Here is a 27,638-nt window from a genome sequence, read left to right on the forward strand (position 1 = left end):
CTAGCAAGTTGTCATTTTTGAATGTATACGATGCAAATCTTTTTTTGTGTAGATGTCCAAGAAAAGTATGTATCGCTACCGATTACACAATTCTTTTTACAGAGACCTCAATGTGATATTAGATCCACAGAGGGATAGAACACACAAATAGGCCTAGCATGGCCCCCCAAGCACTATGTGTGTTGATTGGAAGGTTTGATTATTTTAGTACTATGGAGGCAAATGCATACTAAAACTAATGACTTCACAGTCCAAACAAACAGCAGAACAGTTACTCTTAGATAATGCTAAGGTAAGGTAATGATTCATCACATTTTTATTTTAGTTGTACGTCGAGATGGGATTTCTCGAATCAGCCTCTTGCGAAAGGATTTTGGAGGCCACTCTATAGTAAACAGGGAAGACACAGAAGTTAGACAACAGCCAATCAAGATAGTCTGGAAGAGCAGTCAAAGCTTAGTCTCAGCAAACGTGCGAGTGGTCTAGGGCTACAATGAATCCGCACCGAACACCACCAATAATTCAGGTTAGGCAGTAAGTATATAAAAAAAAAAACAATTATTTGGCCTTTATGAACACACTAAGCAGAACAAAGAAATCACAAGTAATGTAATCAAAAAACCTATGCAACACAGACATACATCAACCCTTCGAAATACAATTGCATGTGCACTAAATACCAGTATTGAACAGGTGACTAATCAGATGCAAGAAAACCAGACAGAACAGTTAGAATAAGCACAAGCCCAGTTCCTTCTTCCTTATGAAGTCCAGCCATAAGATATATAGGCCTTGTGCCCAAAAGTTCACGTTCCAACTATGGTTTCTTCAGGGAAGCTATTTCAGAACTGATGCGGTGGGCTGTGGTGGTGCTTTGAAAGTTAAAGTTAGTTATTTACTTCAAGTCCGCTAAGTGCCGCAACTCCATCCTATTATCAACGCAAGTCCTAGGCAAGGAACCTTAACCCAAGTTCGACTAAAGACCACGCCAGAGAGTTTAGGAAGAAGGGTTCTACACCCAATGCTAAATTAATGGCGAAAGGAGGTGGGGGGATAGAAACAGATGTTCACTTACCCATCCCCTTTACTCAGATTCTTCCAGGTGACACTTCAGGCCTTCTGGAATTCGCTGGGGCTCCAGACAGTCCCAGACCCCCCTGGCTCTCACACACAAAACCCACTTGCACAGAAAAGCAGCAGCTTTCACCAGTAAAGGGGTTACCAAATATGGCATTTCCTGACCTGAGAAGGCAGGAGGAAGGTCAAAGAACAAGCGAAAATCTTGTGGCACGGCCAATTTGGGGTACCAGCCAACTTCGGTAGCCATTCGCAGTAAATACAAAAGTGCACAAGAATAAGATCACAGAAACAGTAAAAATCACAGCTGCCACCAGCTCGTCTTAGGCACATCGTCTAAGTAACCAAAAAGCCATCATGTAAACATTTCTAATGTTACATTGAAGGGCACTTGGGATGCTTTGTAAGGCGATGTGTGCAGTTGTGAAGCTACAAAGATTCCAAAAGAGAAAGTCTGTGTTTACAGTCTTAGGGACTAGCCTACCCCCGCCCCCCAATATGAATTTATTTATTTATTGGGTATTTATATTGCCCTTATACACAATGTGTTTCAAGGCACAAAACAGGAAAGGGAAGTAACCAAAAAAACAGGACAGAGTTGGAAAATAAGCAAAAAAGATTGGGGTTACCAAAGGAAAATCTTCCCCAACACCTTCACTTCTCTGCATTTATTAACCTACTATTCTATCAAGCAGAGTACTGAGAAGTCACAATCCATCTTCTGGATAACTCTTGATTGTACATCCCACCATGGCCTATTCGATTCAGAATCTAACTATTTATTCTGTCTTTCAAATCATACCTATGTTTGCTACACGAACGCCTAAACACGCCATGTGAGGGCTTTAAAAATTGCCCAATTGAAAATAGGAATCAAAACTAATAGTTTAAAGGAATGCAGCAACATGTAGCAAACACTGGAACCAAAAGTGTTTGTAATTATTTAAAGGATGCAATAGCGTTAAATTGCACAACCAAGTGCACCTTTATGACAGTCACACAATTAGTACACGTGAACAATGCAAAAAATCGGAAACGTTAACTTGACATACCATTCCATCAGAAATGTTACCGTGACTTTCATATATTTGCAGCTGTTTTTCAAAGAGCTGGGCAATTGCGCGATGAACCAGCTCATACTGTTCCTAAAGTGAAAAGCAAATATGCACATTAAGCCTACTTTACATGTGTATGGTAACATTAAAGTATGCCTTCAATAAGCCACCAACCTTTGTTTGGACTGCAGAATGCCGCTGTGTTCTCATATCTTTGATTAAGTCGTATACACTAAAACCCTCTGGTATTTTCTAAACAAAAAGAAACTCATTACAAATCAAATTTGATTTTTAAGATCTAATATTCCAGAGCACAGGAAACAGTTCAACATATTGAAGCATAAAGATAAAGTTAAATGATGTAAACATCTCAGCCTTCTATAAACAATCCATCCACATACATCTCAATCTAGTTAAGCTGTATGTGCTGCAGTATTCATGAATTCACAAGTCCAATAAATCCAGAAAATAAAGAATGGGCCATTTATTCCAATAAATACTGAACAGAAGGGAACCTGTTATGCATTTTAATTAAATCATGTAGAGGACAGTGAGTGAATGGCTGACCGGTTATGAAAACTACCTGTTGGGTTACACATGGGTTACAACTTACAATTGTTTTCTTACGTCCTGCATTGACAGTGCTGTTCCTTAATGTGAATATGTGAACCAAATAATGCTGTGGTTTGTGCCAATGCATTCTTTCTTTAAACAAGCAACATTCATTTAATAAGCATTAATTTTACGAATACTCATTTTAATACATTGTTCATTAAAGGAAATCATGGAAAAGACTGCAAGCTGAACTAGGCCTCTTTGATTTCAGCAACACATTATGAGAAAAAGCAAAATGATTAAACAAACAAATCCATGCTAAGTACATTGACCTCATCATTCTTTATATTCAGAAGAGGACATAACCTTGACTAACGTAAAACTAATCTAATGCCACATTCATGTAAAGTTTCACATTGAGACAGCTGTGGCAGGCATGTCCTCTATATATTTTGTTTCAAGATATTGCCATAGTATAAGTAGTAGTGTCATTGTAGTGACGGACATGAAGCAGCATTTCACTTCAGCTGTGCTAGTAGCACAAGTCTCGACAGGAAGCTCTGCCACTACAAGCAAAAGCAAGGATAAGCACCTAAAGTTCATGCAACGAAATAGGGCATACTTCAAACCTACTTAATGCACTGTACAGGGGGTGGAATACAGGCGAGCATGGATACAAAGCGAGCAAGTCAGCCCTCCTTTTTCCATTGGGACCAAGCTGGACTAAAGATGTGGCCAGGAGAGGACCACCACCCTGGTGATGTCTTATTGAGATGTACAATGGATGAAATGGAACCAACAGGTGGATTGGTATGGTTTTTCGTATATATTTTAACCATGGCTTCGTACTGATTATCTCACTTTTTAGCAGCCTTTGGCTGATCGGTTTTTAGCTATTCCCCTTTAGTAAGTGTGCAATTCACACGAATGGCATCCTTTTCCGGCAACACCAATTGGAGTGGAATGCATTCTTCAGATCACCATCTTATTTTAGTTGGCTATTGTGAAGAGCAAGGAATGAGATGAGACACAGGACTCATGGTTTTGGTTATAGACTTATTAAAATGAAAAGGGGTTTTAAAATGCCTCACTGTCCCTATTCCAGAAGGCATTTCCCTACCTAAACCAACACTAAGGGTCTGTCCAGTGTTAAAATGTATGTCATGTGACCAAAATCCCATCCTGGCCCTCACACTCTAAAAACTTACTCTACGGTGCAAAGGGGACTGTCTCTGCTTCTTGAAGTGTACACATGTTCAAATCAACACAAAAGTTCCAAATGGTCAAGTTCCAGGTTTCTCTCCGAGAAATGCAAAGTTCAAAACGAAAGAATAATCTAAGTTCCTTGTTAAGTTATGTTATATTACTTTGCATTTATATAGCGCCTTATGTACCATTCGTATGATCTCAAGGCGCTGGTAGGTTGAACGCCCTCGGGAACCATAGTTCAAGTCAGGAGAGAGAATCATAAGGTGCGTGTGTATACCTGATGTGTGCAGCAGGTGTGGCACTCGTATGATAGCTGCTTCTTAGCGGTAGTTGTGGTGGTTGGGAGGTCAGGAGTATGTGTTGGTTCTGGCAGAGTGATAATAGACTGAATCTGGCTGCGTTAGGCCTGAGGAGAACGCCTAGGCTGGCGGGTGTGCAACCATGTGTTTATTAGGATGATGGGGAATATGTGGGAGGTGTTGGTATGAGAACAGCTATACCGAATGTGTCATAGTATTGCTGTGTTCTACTTGACCCCCATCCATCCCACGCACCCACCCCATCCGTCCCATGCACTCCGTCCATGTCATGCACTTGATTCATCTATTCGATTTGTTACTTTCATTCAATGCACTGTCATTTCATGCAGTCTATCTGTTCCATGCACTATTTATTCCGTGCACTCCATCCGTATCATGTACTCCTCCTTTCCATCCTCTCGTCCACTTTGTTCCTCTCGTCCATTTAATTTGTTTCACACATTTCCTTAATTTCATCCACTTCACTGCTTTCATCCACTTCACTCTTTCTATTCAGTTTATCTGTTTTAATTTACATTAGCGGTTATTCGTTTTTGATTTCTCGCTCGGATCATGCTGCTGGATTGTTATTTATGATAAAGCAGCTTTGTGGTAAGGTCATTGATTGCTGTCAATGAGTTTGAGTTAAGAGTCGATTTTAAGGAAGAGCCATGTTTTCTGTAATTTGCGGAAAGACATGAGGTCCTCGGTTAGTCAGATGTGGGGTGGAAGAGCGTTCCACAGAGTGGGGGCCAGGACTGAGAATGATGATCCACCTAACCTGACTGAGTTGGTTTTTGGTATGATTAGGAGGCCGGCAGAGCTTGATCTTAGAGTGTGGGGGGTGGTAGGGTTTTAGTTTACCTTGAAGATATTGCGGTCCTGTTTTATGCATTGCTCAGTGAGAGATGCATAAGGTTTTGAAGGTCACCCTTCGGGCAACCAGAAGCCAGTGCAGTGTTTTGAGGGCTGGGGAGATGTGATCTCTTGGGCCAAGTGTTAGTAGCAGTTTGGCAGCAGAATTTTGTGCTCTTTGTAGTTTAGTCAGTTGGTACGCATGGACTCCAAGGTAGAGGGGGTTGGCATAGTCCAGTCTTGACATAATTGATTGAACCACAGAGAGTCTGTTGGGAAAGGAGAGGTATGGAAAAATGCACCTAAGAGTTTTTAGGTGGTAGTGGCAGGACTTGGAGACAACGTTGACTTGGAGCAAGAGGGTTAGGTCTGAGTCAAGGGTGCATCCAAGGCTTTTTACTGAATTTGAGGGTGTCAGGGAATTGCCTATGGCAGATGGCCAGGGGAGTGGGTGCAGAAGAAGTTCAGTGTTGCCACATACCATGATTTTAGTTTTGGAGTGGTTTAGCAAGAGGTGGTTTGTGGTCATCCAGTGATCTATGTCGAAGAGGCAGGAAGAGAGGCCAGGTTTGCAGTTGGGTTTTAAATTCAGGAGTTTTAGGGTTAGTTGTGTCACCGGCATAGTTGTAGCACAGGATATCGTGCGAGCAGAGTATTCGTGGGAGGGTGGACATATAGAGGTTAAACAGGAGGGCTTATAGGCATGCTGATTGTGGACTCCAGTGTTGACTGGTCGGGCGTGGGAAGCATAGGTGGAGAGGAGGGTTATTTGGTTCGTATTGTCAAGGAAGGATGCTATCCATTTGAGAGCGTTTGCACGGATTCCCAGGGAGTGGAGGCAATCAAGGAGGATTGAGTGGTTGATTGTGTCGAAGGCGGCGGATAGATCAAGAAGGATTAGTGCAGCACATCCCGCAGAATCAGTGTTTTTATGGTCATCCCAGATTGAAGTTATGGTGGTTTCGGTTCCGTGTCGGGCTATGAAACATGATTGAGCTGGGTGTAGGAGATTGTTGGCTTCGACAAAGGCATTTAGTTGGGAGTAGGCGGTTCGGTCAATGAGTTTGGCAAGGAACCTGGTGTTTGAGATGGGGCGGTAGTTTTTGGGCTCAAGGGAAGTTTTTTTGTTTTTTTTAAGAAGGGGCTTGACATGAACAGTTTTGAACACGTTGGGAAAAATTGTGTGTTATCCTGCGCAGGTAGATGCAAACATTTCTTTGAGGGTTGTGGCTGGGCACGTGTCCAGCGGGGAGCCGGATGGTCTGCAGGCAGAGAGAAGTTTCAGAAATTGGTCAGTTGATATTGGAATGAAGGTGTCGAAAGTCGGTTGGGTATCAGTCGCAGGCGGTGGGATGGCAGGTAGGGTGGGTGGATTGCCTGGTGGGTGTAAGAGAGCTAGTTTGTTGGCTAGAGAGTTTGTTCTTTTGAGAGCTGTGGTGTAAAAGTAGCAAGAGTGAGTTGCACAGTGATTGTGAGGGGGTGGGAAAAGTGGTGGTACATGATGGTTTGGTGAATTCAGCGATGATTTTGTGACTTTCTTTGCTGGGGTTTTTACAGTTTAGGATTTCGGAGTTGAAATGGGCTTTTTTAGCTTTCCGGATTTCGGCCTTCTAGTGGCGATGGTGCCGGGCCAATGTGGATCTGCTCAGGGCTGTTTTGTCTTTCCGCCATTTGCGTTCTAGGGATTTATATAGCTGTTTAGTGGTCTTCAGTTCTGGTGTGAAACATCTAGGAAAAAGGCCATGGCAAGCTGATGGTTTGCAAAAGGGGGTGAGCGGGATTAATGAGGTGTTGAGCCATGAGTCAAAGGCATCAATAGTTCATTGGGTAGGGGGAGGAGCTTGAAGGAGTGCATCGGCTAGGTCGGGAAGATTTTTAGTTTCTTCCAGCATTTGTGTATATTCAGAGGTTCTGGTTCGGGTAAGGGGAGCGGGATGGGTGAGCGAATTGCGAAAGAAACAATGAAGTGATCGGACCAGATGGTAGGGGTGGAAGGGTTTAAATGTATCAGGTTTTTGGAGCTGAAGATTGCATCAAGTGTGTGTCCTTTATAGTGAGTCTGCCCGTTTATGTTGGTATGGAGGTTAATCGCGTCTAGGCCGTCAACCAGACAATGGGTCATAGGGTTGGTGGGGATGTCAATCCATATGTTGAAGTCTCCTAGCAGGGTGAGGGTGGGATGGTTTAGTTGGAGGGTGGCAATAGAGTCGCAGAGGCTATTTGAGAATGGTCTATCGTAGCCAGGAGGTCTGTAGATGATTAGGAAGCTGTGGGAGAACGAAGGGGGAGGGATAGTTTTACGAGGAGTGATTCGCAGGAAGGAATGGATGGCTGGTTGTCGATGATTGAGGCATGGAAGTGAGACCTGAAGACGATTGGTATTCCTCCTCCTCTAGAGGGACGGTTCAGTGGGATGAGCGAGTAGTCTGGGGGAAGGCTTTATTGCCGATAGGGGCGAAGTCATCAGAGAACCAGGTTTCCGTGATAAAGACCAGGTCCAGTTCGTCAGATGCGAGGAGGTCAAAGATCCTGTGTCTGTTTTTTGCTAGAGATCAGGCATTAAAAAGGATGCAATTTACTTCGGAACAGGAAGATGATGAGGGAGTTGCAGAGGTGGGGGGTGGGAGGGGAGAGGGTGAAAAATAGGGAGCGAGAGGGGGTAGTTGGTGGACGATGGGAAGAGTAGGCAGGCAGTTGAGTTGGTGGGTTTTGGGGGGTTGGACTCGTGTGACGGGTTGATTGGATTTGGGTCAGAGGATTTGAAGGTGGGGGGGTTAGGCGTTTCGGTCGGTGAGAATTCCAGGGAGAGGGGGTTTCAGGTAGGGTGAGGCAGGGGCGAGGGTGGTGGTGATCGAGATTAGGAGGAGGGTCAAGACAGGAGTGGCGATGAGTACTGAGAGATTGAGGGAGACCAAGTACGTTTTCTCTTCAGTGTTTTTGTTGCGGTTGGTGTGTGTGAGAGGGTATGGGGGGGTCGGAGGGGGAAAAGGAGGTAGCTACTGTTCTTGCCAGAGCGAGGCGTGCAATTTTTAGGGAAGGGAAGGATGGTGAGTGTTGATTAGGGGAGTGGATGGTAGCAGGGGTGGGTGTGCTTGGGAGGCTAGGCGGGCCGTTAGTCGGGGGAGCGGGTATGATGATAGTAGGCGGGTGAGAGGAGGGGATGGGAAAAGCAGTGGTTTTAGGATGGTTGGCTCGCCATCGTGCCCCTCCGGTTTGGTGTTTGGATAGGGGATGGGTAGGGGATGTGGTGGAGTGCAGGATGGTTTGGGGGAGAGGGGATTTGAGGTCGGGCGGGCGGGAAGGGAGGCAGGGGCGAGGGGGTCATTTTCGGCCGACCTTGGTGGGTTGGGTGGACTCATGGTTTGGATTAGTTTGAACTGTGTTATAGTTGGCGTTGGATGATTTTGTTCACACCTTCCCACTTCAACTATACCACCAGATGTTAATTGTACACACTCACTATGATTAACTGTACTATCTTTACTGATAATTCACACTAAATTCAACTATACCACCGGGTGAGATTATTCACAGTTTAAGCTGAACTAAACCACAGGGTGATATTATTCACATATTCTAAGTTCAATTATACCATAGGATGAGATTAATCCCAGTTTTAAAATTCAACTATATCGCAGTTTCTATTTAGACTTTCAGAATGCAACTAGACCACATATATGCTAATAGGCCGACTTTCTAAATGCAACTAGACCACCGATATGCTATTATGCAGACCTTCTAATGCAACTAAACCATTGATAAGGTATTAGGCAGACATTCTAAATGCAACTAGATCACAGATCTGCTATTAGGCAGATTTTATTAATGCAATTAAACCACAGATATGCTATTAGGTGGACTTTCTAAACACAACTAAACCACAGATATGCTATTTGGCAGAATTTCCAAATGCAACTAAACCACTGATATGCTATAAGGCAGACTTTCAAATGCAATTACACCACATATATGCAATTAGGCAGACTTTCTAAAAGCAACTGCACTAAAGATCTGCTATTAGGCAGACTTTCTAAATTCAGTTAAACCACAGATAGGCTATTGGGTGGGGGTTTTAAATGCAATGAAAGCACAGATGGAAGAGGTACAATAGTTTAGCTTCCGTGGTTGAGTGGTAGGGTAGTATGGTGTGAAGTAATTGCTTCAGTCCCCACCCTTGCCACACTTACTTATTGTTGGCTTCTTGCTTCTCCTTCGGATACCTGCAGATACGATCTGGGGCCGTCTTGTTGGAGCCGTCCTTTGCCTCTGGGTCCTTGGCCGATGGGGCTGCCGGGCAGAGGGCTGCCCTGGAACGGTCCCTAACAGCCTATACACATGGCCTGCTGGCCTATCAGGGCACAGTGTGTGGTTCAGGAGGCGGGATGAGGGGAATCAGGAAGTGGAGAGGGAGCGCGGGATGCAGGAGGGAGGTCAGGGACTCTAAACACGGATGAATTTCCAGGAATTAGGGGCTGAGGCAGGGGCTAAGGCTAGCCAGGAGGATTACTCACCGACCAGCGCACAGGTGCAAAATGTAGTTCAAGAGGACAACTCTTTCCTCTTGTTGTAATCCACTCCTGGGGAAATTGCTCCCTTCCTCAGGTTTCCGTCCACATTCAAGTTAACTCTGACTCGCAAGACACCTGGTTGCCATGCATGTCAAACTGGCTACACCTGGTCCTGTAGAACCATATCCTCGTAGGACATGTTATGCACACAGAACCGCCAAACCTTTTTCCAGATGGGTTTTTTGATGCATTACCTGGAAAATGATTTTTGTATTCACGTCGTTAGAAAGACTTTCACAGCTACACTGTTAAGCAGCTTTGAGGAACCACTCGCTGATTCGCTGATTCTGATAAGAGTTCAATTCATGCTGCAGCCTGAACCTGCGTCGTCGCATATTTTTCTGTGTATTTCTATGCACAGCTTCATCCCTGAGCTCAGTTTCCATTTGGAGTACTATTTTCCTGCCTACCGCATTCTGAGTACCAGCAGACGGCAAGAGTCAGTAGCCGTTCCCAGCCGCATGTTACGTGGCATTCTTTGATGTCCGCAGCCACATGTGCGTCCAGTGGCTGCCTTTGACTGATTACAGCCGTTTCTGAAGAGGAGTGTGAGGAACTTGCCCTGTCGCTTATCAGCGACTGCCCTGGAACCAAACATCCACGTGGGCTGTGGAGTTCGGGTATGATCTTATCACGTAACGGCTGTATCTGAAAACATCCCGCCACATTTATAAACACGGCTTCCTCTGCGGCGCCTCTGAGCTCTTGAGCCGTATTTTGTTTTCTTTCCAAGTGGGTATCTCCACCAACACGTCATGACTTTTGCCAATAGTGGATATTAAGAACCTTTCATATCACTACAGCTGTTTCTTAGCAAAGACTTGGAGAAATCATTTTAGTTGATTACTGGTAACAAGACATTCTACTTTTGGTTTACAGGGAACCTTATTTCCGACAAGTTAATTTTTTGTTTACAAGAAGCAAAGTAGTGCACTAGACTCTGGACGCTAACCTGTGGTGCACCAACCCGGTATCTAGTGTGACCCTCATGCCGTTCGGGATTAGTCCCCTTACTAACAATTCCCTCCTTTTTCCTTGTTTCTTGCGTTACCTTGGAGCTCTGTTGTCAGACGTTTTCAAGCTCGTCAACGTTCACAGGTTAGTGGTGGTTTGAATTAATCATTCAATATAAGAGACTAATAGATTGGGATATGATATTCAGGATACATCTCCTTCCATAGGTTGTGTTCCTGTTCCACGCCCTTTCCAGTGATTCCTTTGTTACATTCAGTCAGAGAGTGACATCATTTGGAAGGTCTCATTTTGAATTCCATAAATACAAGCAGTTTCCTGTATCAAGGGATCCAGAGTTACCCTACCACTTGTATCTGCTTATGGTTCCACATGTATAGTTTGTTGATCAGTGGTAGAGTCGGGTTGATTTATGACACTGGTATACTATCCTGGCAGGTTTTCCTCCTCATTCGAATGCAATTCAAAATCCCCAAAGGCATGGGTCTTCCTTGGGATTCTCTTTTACAGTTCTTTGTATACACTTGTCTTTTCCTGGTGTACTCTCATGCCAGGACTTGCATGCAGTATTTTTCTAAAATGTGTATTCAGTATTTTTGTAAAATGTTAAATCAGCTTGCTTTTCAAAAGATCTGGTATACTCTCCGGCCAGATCTTAACACACAATGTCCCTTTGGTTTCTTTCTTTTTGTCCTCTCCCCACCCCCATACCTCCTACTGGCTATAGGCTTAACTAGTGGGTCAGGGAATGTTACATGGAGTGTTAAAATATGCCAGTAAGGCATGTGGAAAGGAGGGTACATCCCTAAAAGGAATGGCCGATATGAGACTTCCGCTGACAAGGCCATGCCATTCCTCCAAGGGTCACCTACCCCCATATAGCCACCCCCAGGTTCAGGATCAGGTAGTGACTGCCGTCCCCTGTCCACATGAGGTGAAGCTACCTCCGGGGGAAAGAGTGATGGTATCATCATATTTATCACACTATGCACATTGATTGGCTGAAAGTTTGATTCCTAGAAGTGAATGGGAGAATAGTAGGATGCAAGGGTTTCATTCAAACACACTATTGCTTATATTGGAAATTGCTTTTAGTTTGCACATACTATTTTTGATGCTCACATTATCCTAACACAAGAATAAATACAATTAAACAGAAATGGCAAAGCATTCTATGCGCTTTTATTTTAGGAGTAAAAGTGCAAATGCTTGTTTTAGTGTGAAAATGCTATAGGGACATTTAATGACTTTAAATGGTCACTTACACCAAGATAACAGGGGTAGAATCCCACACGTTCTGATAGGCCCACAACAATATCACTAAAAGCAAGCCTGTCATATGCTCAAGAGAAGAGGTTTCACTTGCTGCAAGTGCATAGACCAGCTATCTGATGCCCTGCATCAGGTCTAGCGCTTCTTTGCCACAAAACTGCCACAACCCATGCTCAGCATGGATACTGCCAATGGGATGGAGGTTAGGCTCTCCAAGCATGGTATGATTAAAAAAAAATCTTGTGTCACAATCCTGATCACTCAAAATACCATTTAATAGCCAGGTTACCCGAAAACCATTGATGGAGCCAAATGTGATCATAAAAAGGCAAGGAGAGCCTCGCATTACAAAAATGATTGCAACCAAGCTCTTTACCACCATGGTTTTTGACCAGGAAAGACCACGGATGGCATAGCAGAGATGAACTGAAAGGAAAGGTAGTTAGACTTGCTTATAAACCTCCATTGGTAAAACAAGTAAGTCAGTTTTCTTTGACACAATCTGAAAGTCGACAAAAAAAAAAATGCTTGCCCTAGTCTGCAAAAACAAAAAATGCAATGCTTTGGAATTACATTTCCGGTCACACCTTCAAGATTCTGCTGATGAAAAAAGATGAATGTCTATTTCAAACTGTCCTTCAGAAATGTGATAAGCACCACAAAAGGGGCAATGAAACACAAAAAAAAAGTTCCTCAAAGAAGTTGTTTGCAAAGGAAAACAAATTCCTTCAATCCAAGAAAAACAGTTGCCAATGCATGGGGGTTGGAAAGCGCTGAGGAGAGAGCGTCAGAGCAAGCTGGCGGGAGAGGGGCCAAATCTCCCACAAAGGCTGTAGTCTCCATTTGAACCATCATCTCCCCACCAAGGATATAGCATCATAGTTGACATTGGAAGGGTGATGCTCACACAGGGAGAATACATCTTGTGGGGGAAATGGCACCAACTCGAGAAATGAACCCAGAGGATAGTGGCGATTGTGACTTCTATAAAAGCAGTCTGGGGACTGGTTGAGCAGCTAGGATGGGATGAGGTGAGAGCGCTACCAAGGTTTTCAGTTAGCATTTTGTGTGTGGTTCAGTGGATGTGTGAAGTGGCCAGACGCCGTCCCGTCTTGGTGTGGTTTGACGAATCATAAGGTCTCTACTTCTGGGTGAATGCTTGCAGATCAGCAGGTGTGTTTGTGACTGCAGAGACCTAAAAAGCACCAGATGGCCAATGCAGATTTCAGAGACAGCAGGAAGATTTTAGGATTGCTGGTGAGGGGTTAGAGCTTTGTTGATTGAGGCTTCTATCACACACCCCCAGTCGGGCAGGGTGCTTACAGAGGTCATCGCGATACATCAGGTACTACAAGACTTTTGTCTGACTGAGGGGAAATACTCTGTTCGCCCCCTGTTGAGGGGGGGGGGTCGCACAGTGACTGAAGCTATTTTGTAGAGCTGTTTTCAGCTGTGCCAGTTTAACGCTGAACCGCAAACTGCAGTGGTGATCTAAGGTGGAATATCAAGTACCGCAGTACACGATTTAGCTCTGAAGTTGGGTGCTGAGTCACAGCATCGCTTTGGGATACATTATTGGCATGTGAATTGAAGCAGGGCTCTGATGGTGTTTGAGCTGCAGTCTTTATACTCACCGGTTCCAGCTTGACCTTGAATATGAAGCCAAACGAGGTGCGGAAATATGGCCTGCAGAGTGCTAGCTCGCGAGCAGGTAAGTGAGCTCAGAGTTCCCCGGCGTGAGACATACAAGTATATGGTGCTCCATTTCTAAAAAAGGACAAACAGGATGGCAGTCTGGCAGCACAAACTAAAATAACTGGGTATTTTGGGGCACCTTCACAAGCTGTGAATCTCGCCGTAGTTAGTCTGCCTAATTCACCAAATGCTAATCACTCCGCAACAACTTAGAAGGTTTCTGCACTCTCACCTTGCATCGATAATTCCCTGCTAAATTTATGTTTAGGTCTTCACAGGAATTCACTGGAGACAAGCCAGTAGAACTTTGAATTCTTCTCCAAACTATAACATAATTGGCACTCTATTGTCAGCCACTCCCGACCATAAACAATTGATAACCTCTATTTTCTCTACTTCTTCCGCTGAGATTGACTGATTTTCATGACTCCGTGCAGTCAGTTTCACTGGCCAGAGTACGTGGTGTAACAGAGGGGCATGCACAATCTCTATTGAATGCGATGCCTGCCACCATTGGGCTTTATTTCTACTCTGCACACATATGGCTAATACTTTCCTGAGTCGTTTATGCCATATTACTCATATGAAGAAGCTACTAAGCAATCAGACTAGGACCATGAAAGGGCATTGTTAGCACATAATATTGTGGAGGAAGAACTTTATGTTGGAAGTCCTATCCCTGATGCAATAGCCCTTATAACAAAGCAAGAAACCGTGGAGGATTATATTAATAGTAATGATATACTGTTTGATACCTCAATGCTTACAGTACATGAGGAGGAGATGGACAAGGAAGAGAACCTTGTTCATCTGTTAGGAAAAAAATTCAAAAGGAAACCCAAGTGCTGCGGTTGTCTGCTTCCTTATGCGCCTAAGAAATCTGCACAATCTAGCAGCAAATCTAAGATAACAGAACCTTCTCATTTATCATACATCAATGTCACCTGGCCTAATCCCCGCCCACCTGGTGCCTTCCTGGTTGCCGCTCTTTTTCACCACTTAGCAAGCCCCGCCCACCTGGTGCCTTCCTGCTTGCCACTCTTTTCCCTATTTAAGGAGCCCTCCAGCCTCTTCTCCTTTGCAGCTGGGGAGCAGGTGTAAGTGTGTTACTACTGGCTTCTGCAATTGTATTCGCTCTCCCCTCTTACTTCTCCACTCTTTGACTGCTTACTCTGTTCTCCCCTCCCCTTACCTCTCCCTTTTCCCCATCTCCTCCCCTTACTTTCTTCTATGCACTTACTCTATCTGAATTGTCCCTGGACCTAGTATGATAGCAACCTAGTCTGTCGCTCTATCCGCTTACCGACCCCCCTCCCTCTAGCACTATATGAAACGTTGTCCGGCATAGTACAATAGTCGCTTGTTTTGTTAAGCCCCTCCCTTTCTGCACCCCTCACCTTTTGTTTTTCTCCGGCTCTACCAGAGATGTTGTCAGGTCTAGTACGGTAGTCACCTGTCAGTCTCCATTTCCTTCCCAGTCTCCATTTCCTTCCCACTCTCCCACTCCCCTCCTTATCTATGTCTTAGCTCTTGCATGATCTGAAATGTCACCAGGCCGAGAATGATAGTTAATTTCACATCCTTACTGTTCATGGCCTGTAAGAACGTTGTATTTTCCCCATGTTCCCTCCCTGGCCTTGAAGCGCTTTGAAACACTGTGTATAGGCGCTATATAAATAAACTATCATATATACTTACAGCTTGCAAGGTATCTCGGTACAAAGTACTAGATTGTCAATGAACAATGTAGGAAAGGAGCTATGTGATTAACAGGGAACACTAAAGTGACTAACGCCTTGAGTGATGAGTCCATTCGACAAGTACAATTATGTGGCCCTCTTGATAAGTGGCTACATAAGATTTGGTGGAGACAAGTACCTAGCGCTGCTGCACTCTAGCGTGGCCCCCGCTGATCGATATTCCCACAGTAGACTTTAAGGAACTGGGGAGCATTGTACAAGCTCATTGCCTGATATATCTTTGACATGCTGCTCCGAGCATGAGGTCCCGGTTTTCTTTGGCAAACTGGACGTTGTAAGTAGGAGCCATGATAGGATCCGGACTGTTGCGTCCCTAGAGGGAATAACCATGTGTATTATGCCCAACAAGGGGTGGGGGCAAGGGGGGTCCTCCCAGGGCCCAAGGCAGCATTTAATCACGTGGCATTTTCCTGTTTTGATTTACTTTGTCTTACAATTGCACCTAGACATGTTGTCAGCCTTTGGTGTCAGGGGAGCTTGGCAGGGTATCCCGTTTGAGCAGCGCCTTTGCCAGATATGTGGGCAGCAAATTGAAACCACAAGACATATCTTGACATTCTGCCAAATCTGAGCAGCAACTGTGACAAAGCTTATGACAAGTTTAGGTTGCGTGAGCGTGACCAATTTTGGATTATACTCTTTACAGCAGAGTCAAATATGATGGTCTCTGCCGCGCATCATGTCTCGCTCAGGGCAAAAGTTATGCTGGAATCAAAGGGCTGATCCTCCTGGGGCTCGAGTTTAGAAAGCTCTCTTAAAAGTTTTAATTGAGATGGAGAAATAAGACTGCATGCTATGGATTGTATTCAAGCTTAACAGAACAGGTAAAGTTCTTTTCACCGGCTCAGTTTTTAATGTATTTTTTAATGTACTGATTTGCATTGAGTAACTGTACTGCAAATTCTCTCTGCAGTGAAAATGAAGTGTAAATTGACTTGTACATGAAATTTTAGATGGATAGTGTAAAAAGTTATTAACGATATGTAGTTAAATAAAGAAAAAACAAAAAGTGGCTATAGCCGGGTCCAACTAAAGGTGTAACTTGGGGGCAACCTGAATGTCCCAAATATGTTGATGATCGACAGACCCCCGCTGATTCAAATATACAATCTTGTGCTGCTAATAATCTAGCTAATGATTACAGATTCATATGAAGGTCCTATGGTACAACCAAGGCAAAGACAGACTGTTGAACGCACCAGATGTTACTGGAGTGGTAGCCGGTCATGTTACTTGCAGACCAGCCAATATCCATTCTGTTCAAATCAATGGCAGTCAAGCGCAATGTCCACAAAATAAAGCTCTTATTTGGGCAAAATGGGCAAAGCTAGAAGAAAGGGATATTAGTCAGATTATTGGAATTTTTTCACAATATTCCCTTTTAGGAATATTAGTAGTGAGGATATAATACGTGCATAGCTTCCAAAAAACAATAGTGCGGCCAATTGGGTCATAATGGAATTTGTTTCCTCAACAGCGACTGCCTTACTTAATTCACACCATTTAGACCCGAGAAATTTGGGGTTTCAGTTAACTGTATGTCGTAAGCATTTGAAAAATGTGGAGAAGGATGAAATGGAGGCAGAACCCTAAACGAAAAAGTGTCTGTGATAAACGGAATTTACAGGCCTCTGAAAGAACGAAAGTATTAGCTACTATGGTAACGTCGATTATATCTAAGGATACTCATAGCATAATGAATTAGTGGATCCCGGACTCTTGCACTGTAACGTCTGAACGAATCAAGACATGGTAATGGTCTTCTTGGAACACACAAGTTTTTAATCCCTTTTTACACAACCTGTGTGGTCTCTTATTGCTTGTGGGTAATGAGGTCTTTCTTTTGCAGGAGAATTCGTTAAATTAATGATTTTTAGATTGATGGTTTTAACATTATATGTAATCCGGCTACACAAATCTGAAGGGCGTTTGAAGGAAGGACTTGGAATAAGCGCTATATCCTAATTTATAGCAACGCCTTTCATGCCTGCCCTGACCTCCCCAAATGTACTCTCACCTATCCCAACAGATCCTGGTAACAAATAAAAAGGTATATGAAATTCTGATCTGGTATGATCAATTTTCTTCTGGCTTTGTGGCGTTAACTGGTGATTATAAAGAGCATCTCTGTTATGAAATACACAAGGTTGAACACATTCTTTCCGGTATTAATGCTTTTGTGTAACCCACATGTCAACCAGCCAAAGGTTGTAAAGATGCTTGATGGGGTCATTGTTTGAAAGGCTATGATCTGACCTGTCTTAATGCTAAGGCACAAAAGGGTACACCAATAGAGTATACTTGGACGATTTGGAAATCTTACTCTTGTTTGGATTATGTCTTCTAAGTTAAGATTTATGGCCCTATTTTAGTGCCGTCTTTCTCACTACGAATACACCTAGTGGCCATTCTCTGTTAAATTGGATGTGTACAATGAGTGCTTTGCGTAAATCTAGTTAGAGACAAGTGTGCTTAAGTATCCATGTTAATAATCAAGGTAATCTGATAACTTTGTCCAATAAGAATATTGTGAAAGTCACTTTATTCATATGTCATCACCATACATGCGGAGAGACTAGGTTGCACAATCATTATTGGGAAATGCGTGAGACCATGTCATCACTTTCTGCCATACTGAAATCAAGTTGTGTGAAAAATTGTAGGGGACGGGCAGTCTGGAGTATTTTTCATGCTGTGATGCATGAATGGAAAAAGTGTACTGTAAGGATAGGGTGAATGATGCCAAAGCAACTGATTTCAGTGGCGCTGAGCGGAGAGCACTATTATGTTCTACTAGATACAAAAATTGGCTTACACAAGGTTTCGCTGACTGCGGTAATTGGAAGTTTGTATTCAATCTATTACGTGCTAATGGGACGTTTTGGTCCTATTATAGGATCTATTTAGCTGCTCAATCAGTGCATGATTGATACCTATTGCAGAATACGTTTGGATTAGTTACAATACATCATTATTTTAGGACAGTAATATTATAGGCATTATAGAGAATGCAATTCCAGTTCACATATCAACCGTATTAGGTTTTGATCTAGAGGATATTCTAGAAGTTATCTTGAAATTAAAATCCCCTAGAGCCTCAGGGCCTGATTCTATTCCTAATGCAATCTATAAATCAAAACCTGCTTTTTGGGCAGATATGGTATTATGGTTTAAGCAAATATTGATATAGGGAACAGTACCTAATTGTTGGGGGGAGTCTAGATTGATATCCGTTTATAAGAAAGGTGGAGCAGAAGATCCCTCCAACTATAGGTTATTGACATTACAGACACTAGCGCTAAGATATTTGCTTCACTGATATTAAAACAGTTAAATGGGCAGAGGCAAGGGGAAGTCTGAAAACATTCCAGATAGGATTTAGGAGAGGGCACAGCACTTTACATAGCAATTGCTTACGTCATTATTTGGCATCTGAAGCATATATTAAGTAAGCGGAAACGGTTTCCTTTGTTGACTTCAAGGGCATTCAATACCCTTCATTATGGAGTACATTTTATCATTGGGGACTTGATGCCAGGCTTCTCCATTTTATTAAGGAATTATATACTAACACTTCTGTAGTTGTCAGATTAGATCAAGAGGGCACTACATCCCACCAGGTCAGTACTAATATAGGTTTGAAGCAGGAGTACGTTTTGCCACCTCTGCTGTTCAACCTGTATGTCTCTGATCTGAATGATGCTTTAAGAGGTGACCACACCCCCCTTCCTCCCCAGAGCCCCCCCCCCCCCCCGGATTGGGGGCAAGCATATTTCTTGGGTAATGTACGCCAAGGATACAGCCCTTTTAGATTTTAAGCAATTTGGACTACAGTAGTCTATTAATGCTCTATAGCTTTGCAACGGTTAATCCCTTATAATATTAATAAAAACCAAAATAATGATAGTGGGTAGTAAGCCAAAAAGGGAAAACAATACTTACACTTGGGAATTAAATAATTCCACTTTAGAAGTTGTAGATAGTCAGATTTATTTGGACTTTCTACTTAAAAATAGGCCTACCCTATCTGCTATGGTGAATTTATCCATAAACTTAATATGCGGAAATGGTTAGCAGTAAAACGTTTTATAGCTAGACAGGGCAGAAACGATATTGAAGGCCTTCTGACATAATTGCAGGGCTGACGTATGTCTAGAATTGCTTTCAGTTCCATATGTTGAATGGGTAGATTAGATTGAGGGAAAACATTTAAGATCAATTAGTGGAGTTCAGTTCCGTTCCACCTGAAGCCCTACGCTGTGAACTGGGCCTTCAAACAATTCGATCTATCTGGTTTTAAAACACAGTAAGCTATAACTCACTGCCATTTGCTACAAATAGTAATACAGTATTGGGCTTATATCCACTAGAAAGCACATATCCATGTATATTAGATCTTGGGAGGACTGCTCTCGCTCATCTTTTTAATATTGACCTATCCCTGAACGACAATCTATCCCTCTGGATATTGGGTGTTGCTTAAACAGAAGAGGTGTGGGATAGGTCGGAGAATATTAACAAACTTAGTAAGAAAAAGCGATATCAGGAATATGGTAGGCAGGGATTTGAAGTGGGTAAGCCTTGTACTTTTATGACAAGTCTGTGATAACAAGTTAGAGGTTTATCCGTTGCCTGCAATCTAATTTTCTGCCTACTTTCGAATACATAGGCGGTTGGTCAAAAGTACCCTAATGAAGAAAGAGCCTAGACTATGCTGTCAAGAGGTAGAATCTAATCGCCATATATTAACACAGTGTCAGTCTAATCTTGCAATATGAAAAAGGTTACCATGTATTGGTCCTGCATATGGCGGATTTACAAGCAGATCGATTTTGGAGTACTTTGATGGGGGCCACCTCATTGGTAATTACAAGTGCAGGGTATTATGTTTGAGAGGAGGCGACACTAATGATAGGAGGTAATCACAAATCGGGTTTGCAGAATTGAAGTATGGATATTAAGGAGGTAGTGTACGAATGTGTTTGCCTGTACATGTATTGCATAATTGATATATATATATATATATAAAACTGGTTTTAGTTGTATAGTATTGTCATTCAATTTTATGGACCGATGGCTGAGCAGAATGCTGTATTTATGTAGTTTGATTTTTATAGGCTATTTGGTATGTAGTGATGGTGACATCTGTATGAATTATGTAGATATTTTAGTATATATTGACAAATGTATTTTATTCATGAAAGGTTCTTAAGGTTTGTTTTTAACCAACTGCCCAATAAATTGGAGAAAGAAAACATTGACAAGGGAGCAAAGAATAAAATTGAAGGTTTGAATAAAGCAATCAAGGTCGTTGGGGGCTACCAACCAACATTCACACCTTTTCTGGATTGTACGGTGATCGCAAGGTGAATTTAGAGGGTAACTGAAATTATTGGGAAAGTAGCAAGAGCAGCCAATCTTGGCAGTCTGCGATTTCTGCTCCTGCAGGAGGCTGATGACCAGAAGTGTTAGGTACCATCTTGTGGGAAGAGGTCCTCAGTGGCTCACCCACAAAGGTATTCAAGTCGGTCGGCTCACCACAAGGGATTTTGAGAAATGACTGGAGGTTAAGGTACAGTACTAGTTGCACTAACTGCGAGAGTAGAAGTTGCAGATTCGAATGGAGCAAAGATGGAGGATCTCAAGATCAAAGGAAACTTGATTCTCCTTAATCCCTGATCTCTACAGTGAGAAACTAAGAAGCAGGAGTTGTAAGAAACTATAAAAGAGTTGCTCATGTTAAAATTGTATTCCTCAATCTTGTACCTTGCCAGGTTTAGTGTTGAGGGCAGCTCGCTTACTTTTACTCTAGTTGAAAAAGTACATGCATGCCTTCAAGTCATTAGCAAAGATGACCTAGCCTGGAACTCAATCTGGGACTTACCCATAGCAAATTATTTTGTTACCATTACCTTATGAGAACTTTCACACTCCAATGTTTTAACATGGTCTATTAAGGAGAGTACTTTTAGCATTTGCAGAATAATTTGGTGGATAATGCTCCTTCGTTAATCGTGTTTCTTAATTCTCTACTGCTCTCCTGTTTTACCCCCACCTCCCTCTAGTCTGCCTGCTCTGCTAAGGCAGCCAGAGTGATCCAAGTGGGGAGTTGAAATTAGTCTACATATCGGATGTCTGCTTCCATTGGGCTCTCCAGATAGTTTGGACTACAACTTCCATAGCCAGCACAGTGAATGATCACTTCTTCTTGAAGCAGTCTCTCACACAGAAGTACTGGCCGCAAACCCAACAAAACACCTACTCTTCCAAACCACTGCGGATGCCTGCAGAGTTCACAGCATCACACTATGATTAACTTAGCCTTCTCCCCGCCCCACCCACCAGATCATACACATTATCCCCACCCGATACTCCAAGCTCATTTCCCCCCCCCCATCCCAAATAACCCTGTCCACACCACTGATTCTAACACTGGCACAAACTGGTTACCAAACAACTCATGTAAATCTGAATGCACCTTGGATGTGGCTACTTAAAAAGGTGTCTAGACAGAATCCTGGTTCAGACGAACCACTAGAGATGGCAACAATGGCGGGACCAGTCTGTACTGGGGAGAGCTATTGTTGCACACTAAACTGGATGTCCTAACCTAATTATCAAGGGTCCTACCTAAGCACTCAGAAGTCTCAACCCATAGATCTCATTGAGGCTAATGAGGAAATGTGCCAGATCAACCATGGCTTTTGGCCATGAATGCACTTTAAGGGCTTTAGGAGGTACGAATAGAGCTGCACTTGGACTGTTCTTTCCATTAGGGACGGGAACAATACCATTTGTCTTAGGCCATGGATAGCAAGATCGATTGAATTTATTTCCTATTGCACTCCAAGAATGCCACCAGACAGTTCCTCCCCAAAGGTAGTATGCTAACCGCACCAGAAGATGCACTAACAACAAGTCTATCGTCTTGCAAGACCTAAGAAAACGACAGAAGAAAAAACTGTGAACCCAAAAAACGGTCTAATCCAAAGTATGTATAAATCGCACCACTCTAGAATGCAGCTATGACTATGTCAAATCCAGTCTAGCAGCTTGCATAGCCGTCCACACTAAAACCCCCGACACAACTCAAAACCTCTGCCATTAGTATACACAGAAAACCTATGTGATAAAGGTCTGTCTACCTGGGCACACATTGATTGTCCTGCAGTAGCACTCAAACCACCAACATCACCCGCCCACGTGTCTGATTTGAGAAACCTGAAGGTGTCTCACCCGCTAGTCCCCTGGGATCTGTCATTCAAGTGGCCAGGACACAGCCATCACTTTTGGATCCAGTTCCTGCAGGTGGACTAGTGCGTGAGGATCACATTGATGAGGGGTCCTCAGGGAGTGGAAGTGGGACACCAGAGGGTGTGACGCAGTATCCTCTTACAAATAACATCTTTTCCACATCCTTCCAGGTATGATACCTAGCAATTGAACCACCCCCCACCCCCCAACCTCCCTCTCAGACACAAACCCTTTCTCATGGACAGTTCACTGTGAGCGACAACGGACAAACACCAAAGCCGTATACCTGACATGACCAAACGCCACAGACAGGCAAGGTCAGGCAGTTACAGATTATTACACACCTGACTTCCATCACACTTCCCCACACAGCTAAAAGGAAGAGCACGAAAGCACACTGAGCGAGGCTAACCCCACGATGAAACAGCAGTTCAAATATGGGATTTTAATACAAGGAGAAAGACAGCAAGACCAGAGTCGCAAGGAGGGAAGTACCAGTGACATCTAAAGAGCTTTACTTTCATGAGCCTTGGAAAGAAAGAAATCGAAGAACAGGAACTTAGGCTGATCAAACCTACACAGTATGTTAGCAGTACCCGAGGCTCTCCTGCATCGATGACTAAGGCGGGGAGCGGCGATTGCCGCTGTGGTACTGTGCTTGGGCTCCTACAACAAAGCAGCATCAGAAAAGACAGCACAGCTGGTGAATCAGAGACTGATACCAGATCGGCTAGTGTTTTGAACCAAGCTTTCAAGCGGCAACATGGTACAAAGAGAACAGTGTGTGAGGCGTCTGCAAAGAGCGATGCAGATATAAGTGGAAACCAAAAGGAATAGTTGACCTTTATAATTGAACTTTGGGAGGCCAAGAAAAGCCATCATACACAGAGTGGTCAAGCACCACATGAGTGCTCATTCAAAAGTCTTTGGGGTATGATGCAGAGGTGAGAAAAATTTACATTGAGAGCAAAGTTGTCATGCAACGTGTCAAGCTAAACACTGCACATTCGAAAGTCTACGATAGCTTCAAGTACATCACAAATGGTCCGAGCCCAGCTGAGGAAGACTAATTGAGTAAATGAAAGGGATCTGAGCCCGGCTGAGGGAGATCCATGGTGAACACCCAAATTGAATATTGGAACAGGAAAGTAACGTTTGTGTTCCTTTTGTATAACAGGCCCTCTGAGTCCAGAGACTTGCAATACGTAAAGAGGCTTGGACACAGGTCTTGAACTGTGAAAATGGAACTGTACCCTTGTGCCACAGAAGCCAGAGAGAGTGCTATACTCGGATGAACCGCCTTGTCCCGTGCTGAAAACGTGGGGACGGGAGGCCAACTGCCCGAACATCTTCACTTCTCATTTTGTGAACACTTTTCTTTTTCATGAAAATCACCCAACATTATTTGTAAATTAGTAGTAAGGATTGGCAATATGTTTTTTAGTATAGACCCTTTTAATATGACACGACTCCATTAGGACTACATTATTATTTGATGGTCATAGCTGGCTCCCATCTGTAGATTTAGGTTTTGATATGCGTTTATCTCACCTGTGTCGAAGTTCAATAAACACCCTTGAACTGTGGTCACTTGTGTGTCTTACTGCCAATACATGCCTTCCTTACACCAAACGCTGGGTTGCTTACTGGGGCCCAGCCAGCCCTCCCAAGTCCTAACCTGGCAGAATGAGCACACACACATCTTAAAGTAAACTCAGAATCTCACATACATGGACTGCGGTACCCGAGGGCATTCCAACCACAAAGTGCATTGAGGCCACACAAACGGGGAAATTGTGCAATATAAATGCCTACTATATAGATCCTAGTCCAAAACATGGCGGGCCACGGGTTGCAGACCCCTGCTATATACAAAAGGTGTGTTTGGCTATGGAATAAAATTCTAAGATTCCTTGCTGTCCCATTACCCAGAAAATCACATGTGTGCCAGCAGCATTTTATTTCTAATAAGCCCCTGGAAGTACATGAGCCACGGATACAGCAAAGCCAAAGTTGTGAGTTGATGTGGCAAGAAGTTGATTAGTTGGCACATATACAATGGCCCATAAGACTATACACCCATGATGTTAGCCACTACCCGGAGCACAGGTACACAAAGTAATACATGCAACATTGCTAATAAAGGCATGCTTTACTGCCAGGGAACCAGAACAGTGATCACATGGATGGTAGCGCAGAATCAGGTCTTATTACTTGTAATGCAAGTGGTCTTGTATAGCTCCTGTCTGTCACTACTGGTGACCTTGATACACTTGGCTCTGTAAGAGAAAAGGCGGTGGGGTTAAATAGTGGGAAAGGCAAATGCAAAACCTGCTGTGTTGATGGGTACATGTTTGAAGTTCCCAGTTCCCGAGTGCCAATCTGTCTTCTAGAGGCTTGGTGGAATAAACTTGCGAGTACCTTACCCATAAAGTAGAGCACAAGATCTGATAGGGTACTGCGCTTTGGGTCTGGATCTGTAATTGAAAGATCCACTGTTAGTCATGGTCTTTGTTACATGGCTAAACCATGTGGAATTGTATAGGCCTTGCATGTTGTAAAATCAGGTCCTTCCTGCCCAAAGGATGTTCGATTAGAAAGCTCCTTGTTAATGTAACCAAATAAATGCCTCTTATTGGATTGCTATGACATGCATTACTTACCATAATAGCATTTCTGATTGTATCTGCTAGATTCACATGCTGTGCATACAGTCTGACATCCAGTGGTAATCGCAGAGTATTGCATCTTTCGAGGATCCAAAGGGGATGTTGACATGGGCGTGACTAATAATATCCATGACTTGTGTACCCAAAATCCCTCACATGTCAAGGTCCCTCCGATCTGAGTTTTTTCTGCCGTGAGGGAGCCTTCTGACCAACGTGAGTGAGTACAGAGAGAGAATGTGTAAGATGTTTGTTCCTTCTACTCCATGAGGGGAGGAAGGGTGGGCGCAAGTGTATCTAAGCAAATACAATCATCAGAAATGCTATTACGGTAAATAATGCATGTCTTCTGATGCTTGTTAATCTGCTTCGAATCACATGCTGTGCATAGACTAGCGAGCGGTACGCAGAGATGGTGGTGGGATGTGTGAAGGATCAGTACCAAAGAGATGTTGTAGCACCGCTTGTCCCATCTAAGAATCAGACCTAGAGTGTGTATCTAGGCAGTAGTGTTGTGTAAATGTGTGTACAAAACTCTAGGTTGCTGCTTTACAAATTTACAATGAATGCCATGGAAGCACCTGTGCCCAGATTAGTGTGCGCTCTAGGCTTGAAGGGCAGATCTCTCTTGGCAAGAGTAGCACAGTGTAATGCAGTTTACGATCCACTTTGAAATAGCTGATTTAGAGACAGGGTTCCCTTCTCTGCCAGCTGCCACGGAAACGAAAAACTGGTGGTTTGGCTTTCTTAGTGATTTTGTCTTCTCCAAATAATAGATCACCGCTCTCCTCAGACCAAGTGTGTGGAGGCTTCTTTCTGCCATGTTAGTGCGGTTTTGGAAAAAAGGTGGGTAGTTCTATTGATTGGTTCACATGGAACTTTGAAATAAATGTAGGTGCATAATGTGGGCGAGTGCGGAGAACCACCTTATCCATGCGAATCATGACAAATAGGTCTTGAACTGAAAGGGTCTCCAGTTCACTAACTCTCCTTATTGATTTGCTTGCCATCAAGAAGGCAGTGTTGTAGGCGAGTGCTTTAAGGCTAGGCTTATGCATAGGTTCAAAGGGAGGCCCCATTAGTCTAGCGAGTACAATGTTCAGGTCCCATACGGGAGCTGGGTTGAAAATAGAGAGATGAAGTCATTTTACCACCTCCATAAATGCCTTGTTTACTGGAACTTTCCACCACAAAACCTTCTTCTGGGACATGGTGTATGCTGCAAGTGCAGCAAGTTGGACTTTCAAGGAATTGAAAACAAGGCCTTAATCTAGTAGGCGAGTTAGGTACAGGACAATATGCGTTGATGTGCATTCAACAGGATTGATGCCCTTGCCATTGCACCAAATGACAAAGTGTTTCCATTACCTGGAGTAGCAATGTTTAGTGTTAGGTTTTTGTGCTTCCCCAAGTATGTCCATGCATCTTTGAGGGAGTTGGAGGTGCACAAACTCTATGACCTCAGGAGCCAGGCTGCTAAGTTGTTTGTAGGAATGGATTAAGCGGTTCCCCACCCTGTCTTGTGACAGCATGTTGTACGGGCATGCCAGCTTCCTTGGAGGGTAGACTGGCATTGCCATGAGATGAGAAACAGGGTTGGCAGGCCCACATCAGAGCCACCAGAATCATTGTCACTGGTTCCTGGTGCAACCTGTGCACTAAATTTCCTTGACCATGTTATCCAGAGCCGACTCCCCTTGGAGTGGTTCTGCGGGTGCCTGGAGGCGTAATAGGGGCATTGTGCATTCTTCAGAGTTGCGAACAAGTCCATTTCTGGGAAGCCCCAATCTGCAAAGACGTTGAGAACAATGTCTTTGTGTAATCACCACTCATTCTATAAGGGTAGTGGAAGTCTCTGCTGAGTACGTCTGCCAGAAGATTGGGTTCCTGTGGAATGTGTTGTGACAGAAGGACATCTTGTGTTTGAGAGACCATTTCCATATGTTCTGTGACAGTTTGAATAGCCCTGGAGAGTGAGTGCCCCCCGTTTGTTCAGGCAACACATGGCTGTGTTACTGTCTGTGAGGACGAGGACCGTCTTCCCTGGAGGTCCGTTTGGAATGCCTTCAGGGCTTTGAACACGGCTAGCAGTTCCAACAGGTTTATGTAGTTGGTTGCTGCCCCTGGACACCACACGCTGTGCGCCGTCTGATGAAGGAGGTGAGCACCCCCTCCCCCCAACCCTGAGAGATGTGTCCATGGTAAGAGAGGCTTCTACCATGGGGGTGGTGAAGGTGTTCGCTTGCAAGGGGATTTTGCTGGACCACCACTGCAGAGACTGAATGAGGGCTGCCGAGACAACCACTTTATCGTCTCAGTCAGCTGGCCTGACACCATTGGCTCGAGAGCCACTCTTGCATCGGGTGCACGCGCTGACATGTGTGAGGAACTAGGTGGATGC

At 43.7% G+C, this 27,638-nt stretch overlaps 1 protein-coding gene across 4 annotated transcripts in view; it reads right to left on the reverse strand.

Moving 5' to 3' along the window:
• Nucleotides 1-27,638, reverse strand: part of PTPN12 (protein tyrosine phosphatase non-receptor type 12) — an 820,244-nt gene that overhangs the window by 325,346 nt on the left and 467,260 nt on the right. For all 4 annotated transcript variants that reach the window (XM_069628049.1, XM_069628047.1, XM_069628048.1 and 1 more), the window contains exons 10-11: nucleotides 2,307-2,384; nucleotides 2,130-2,222 (exon numbers count right to left, since the gene is read on the reverse strand). In XM_069628049.1, the coding sequence (XP_069484150.1) occupies nucleotides 2,130-2,222; nucleotides 2,307-2,384 (171 nt within the window). The remainder of the gene's footprint in view (nucleotides 1-2,129; nucleotides 2,223-2,306; nucleotides 2,385-27,638) is intronic.

This window comes from Ambystoma mexicanum, chromosome 12, assembly GCF_040938575.1.
Source record: "Ambystoma mexicanum isolate Mex_15411 chromosome 12, UKY_AmexF1_1, whole genome shotgun sequence".
Classification (NCBI taxonomy): Eukaryota; Metazoa; Chordata; class Amphibia; order Caudata; family Ambystomatidae; genus Ambystoma; species Ambystoma mexicanum.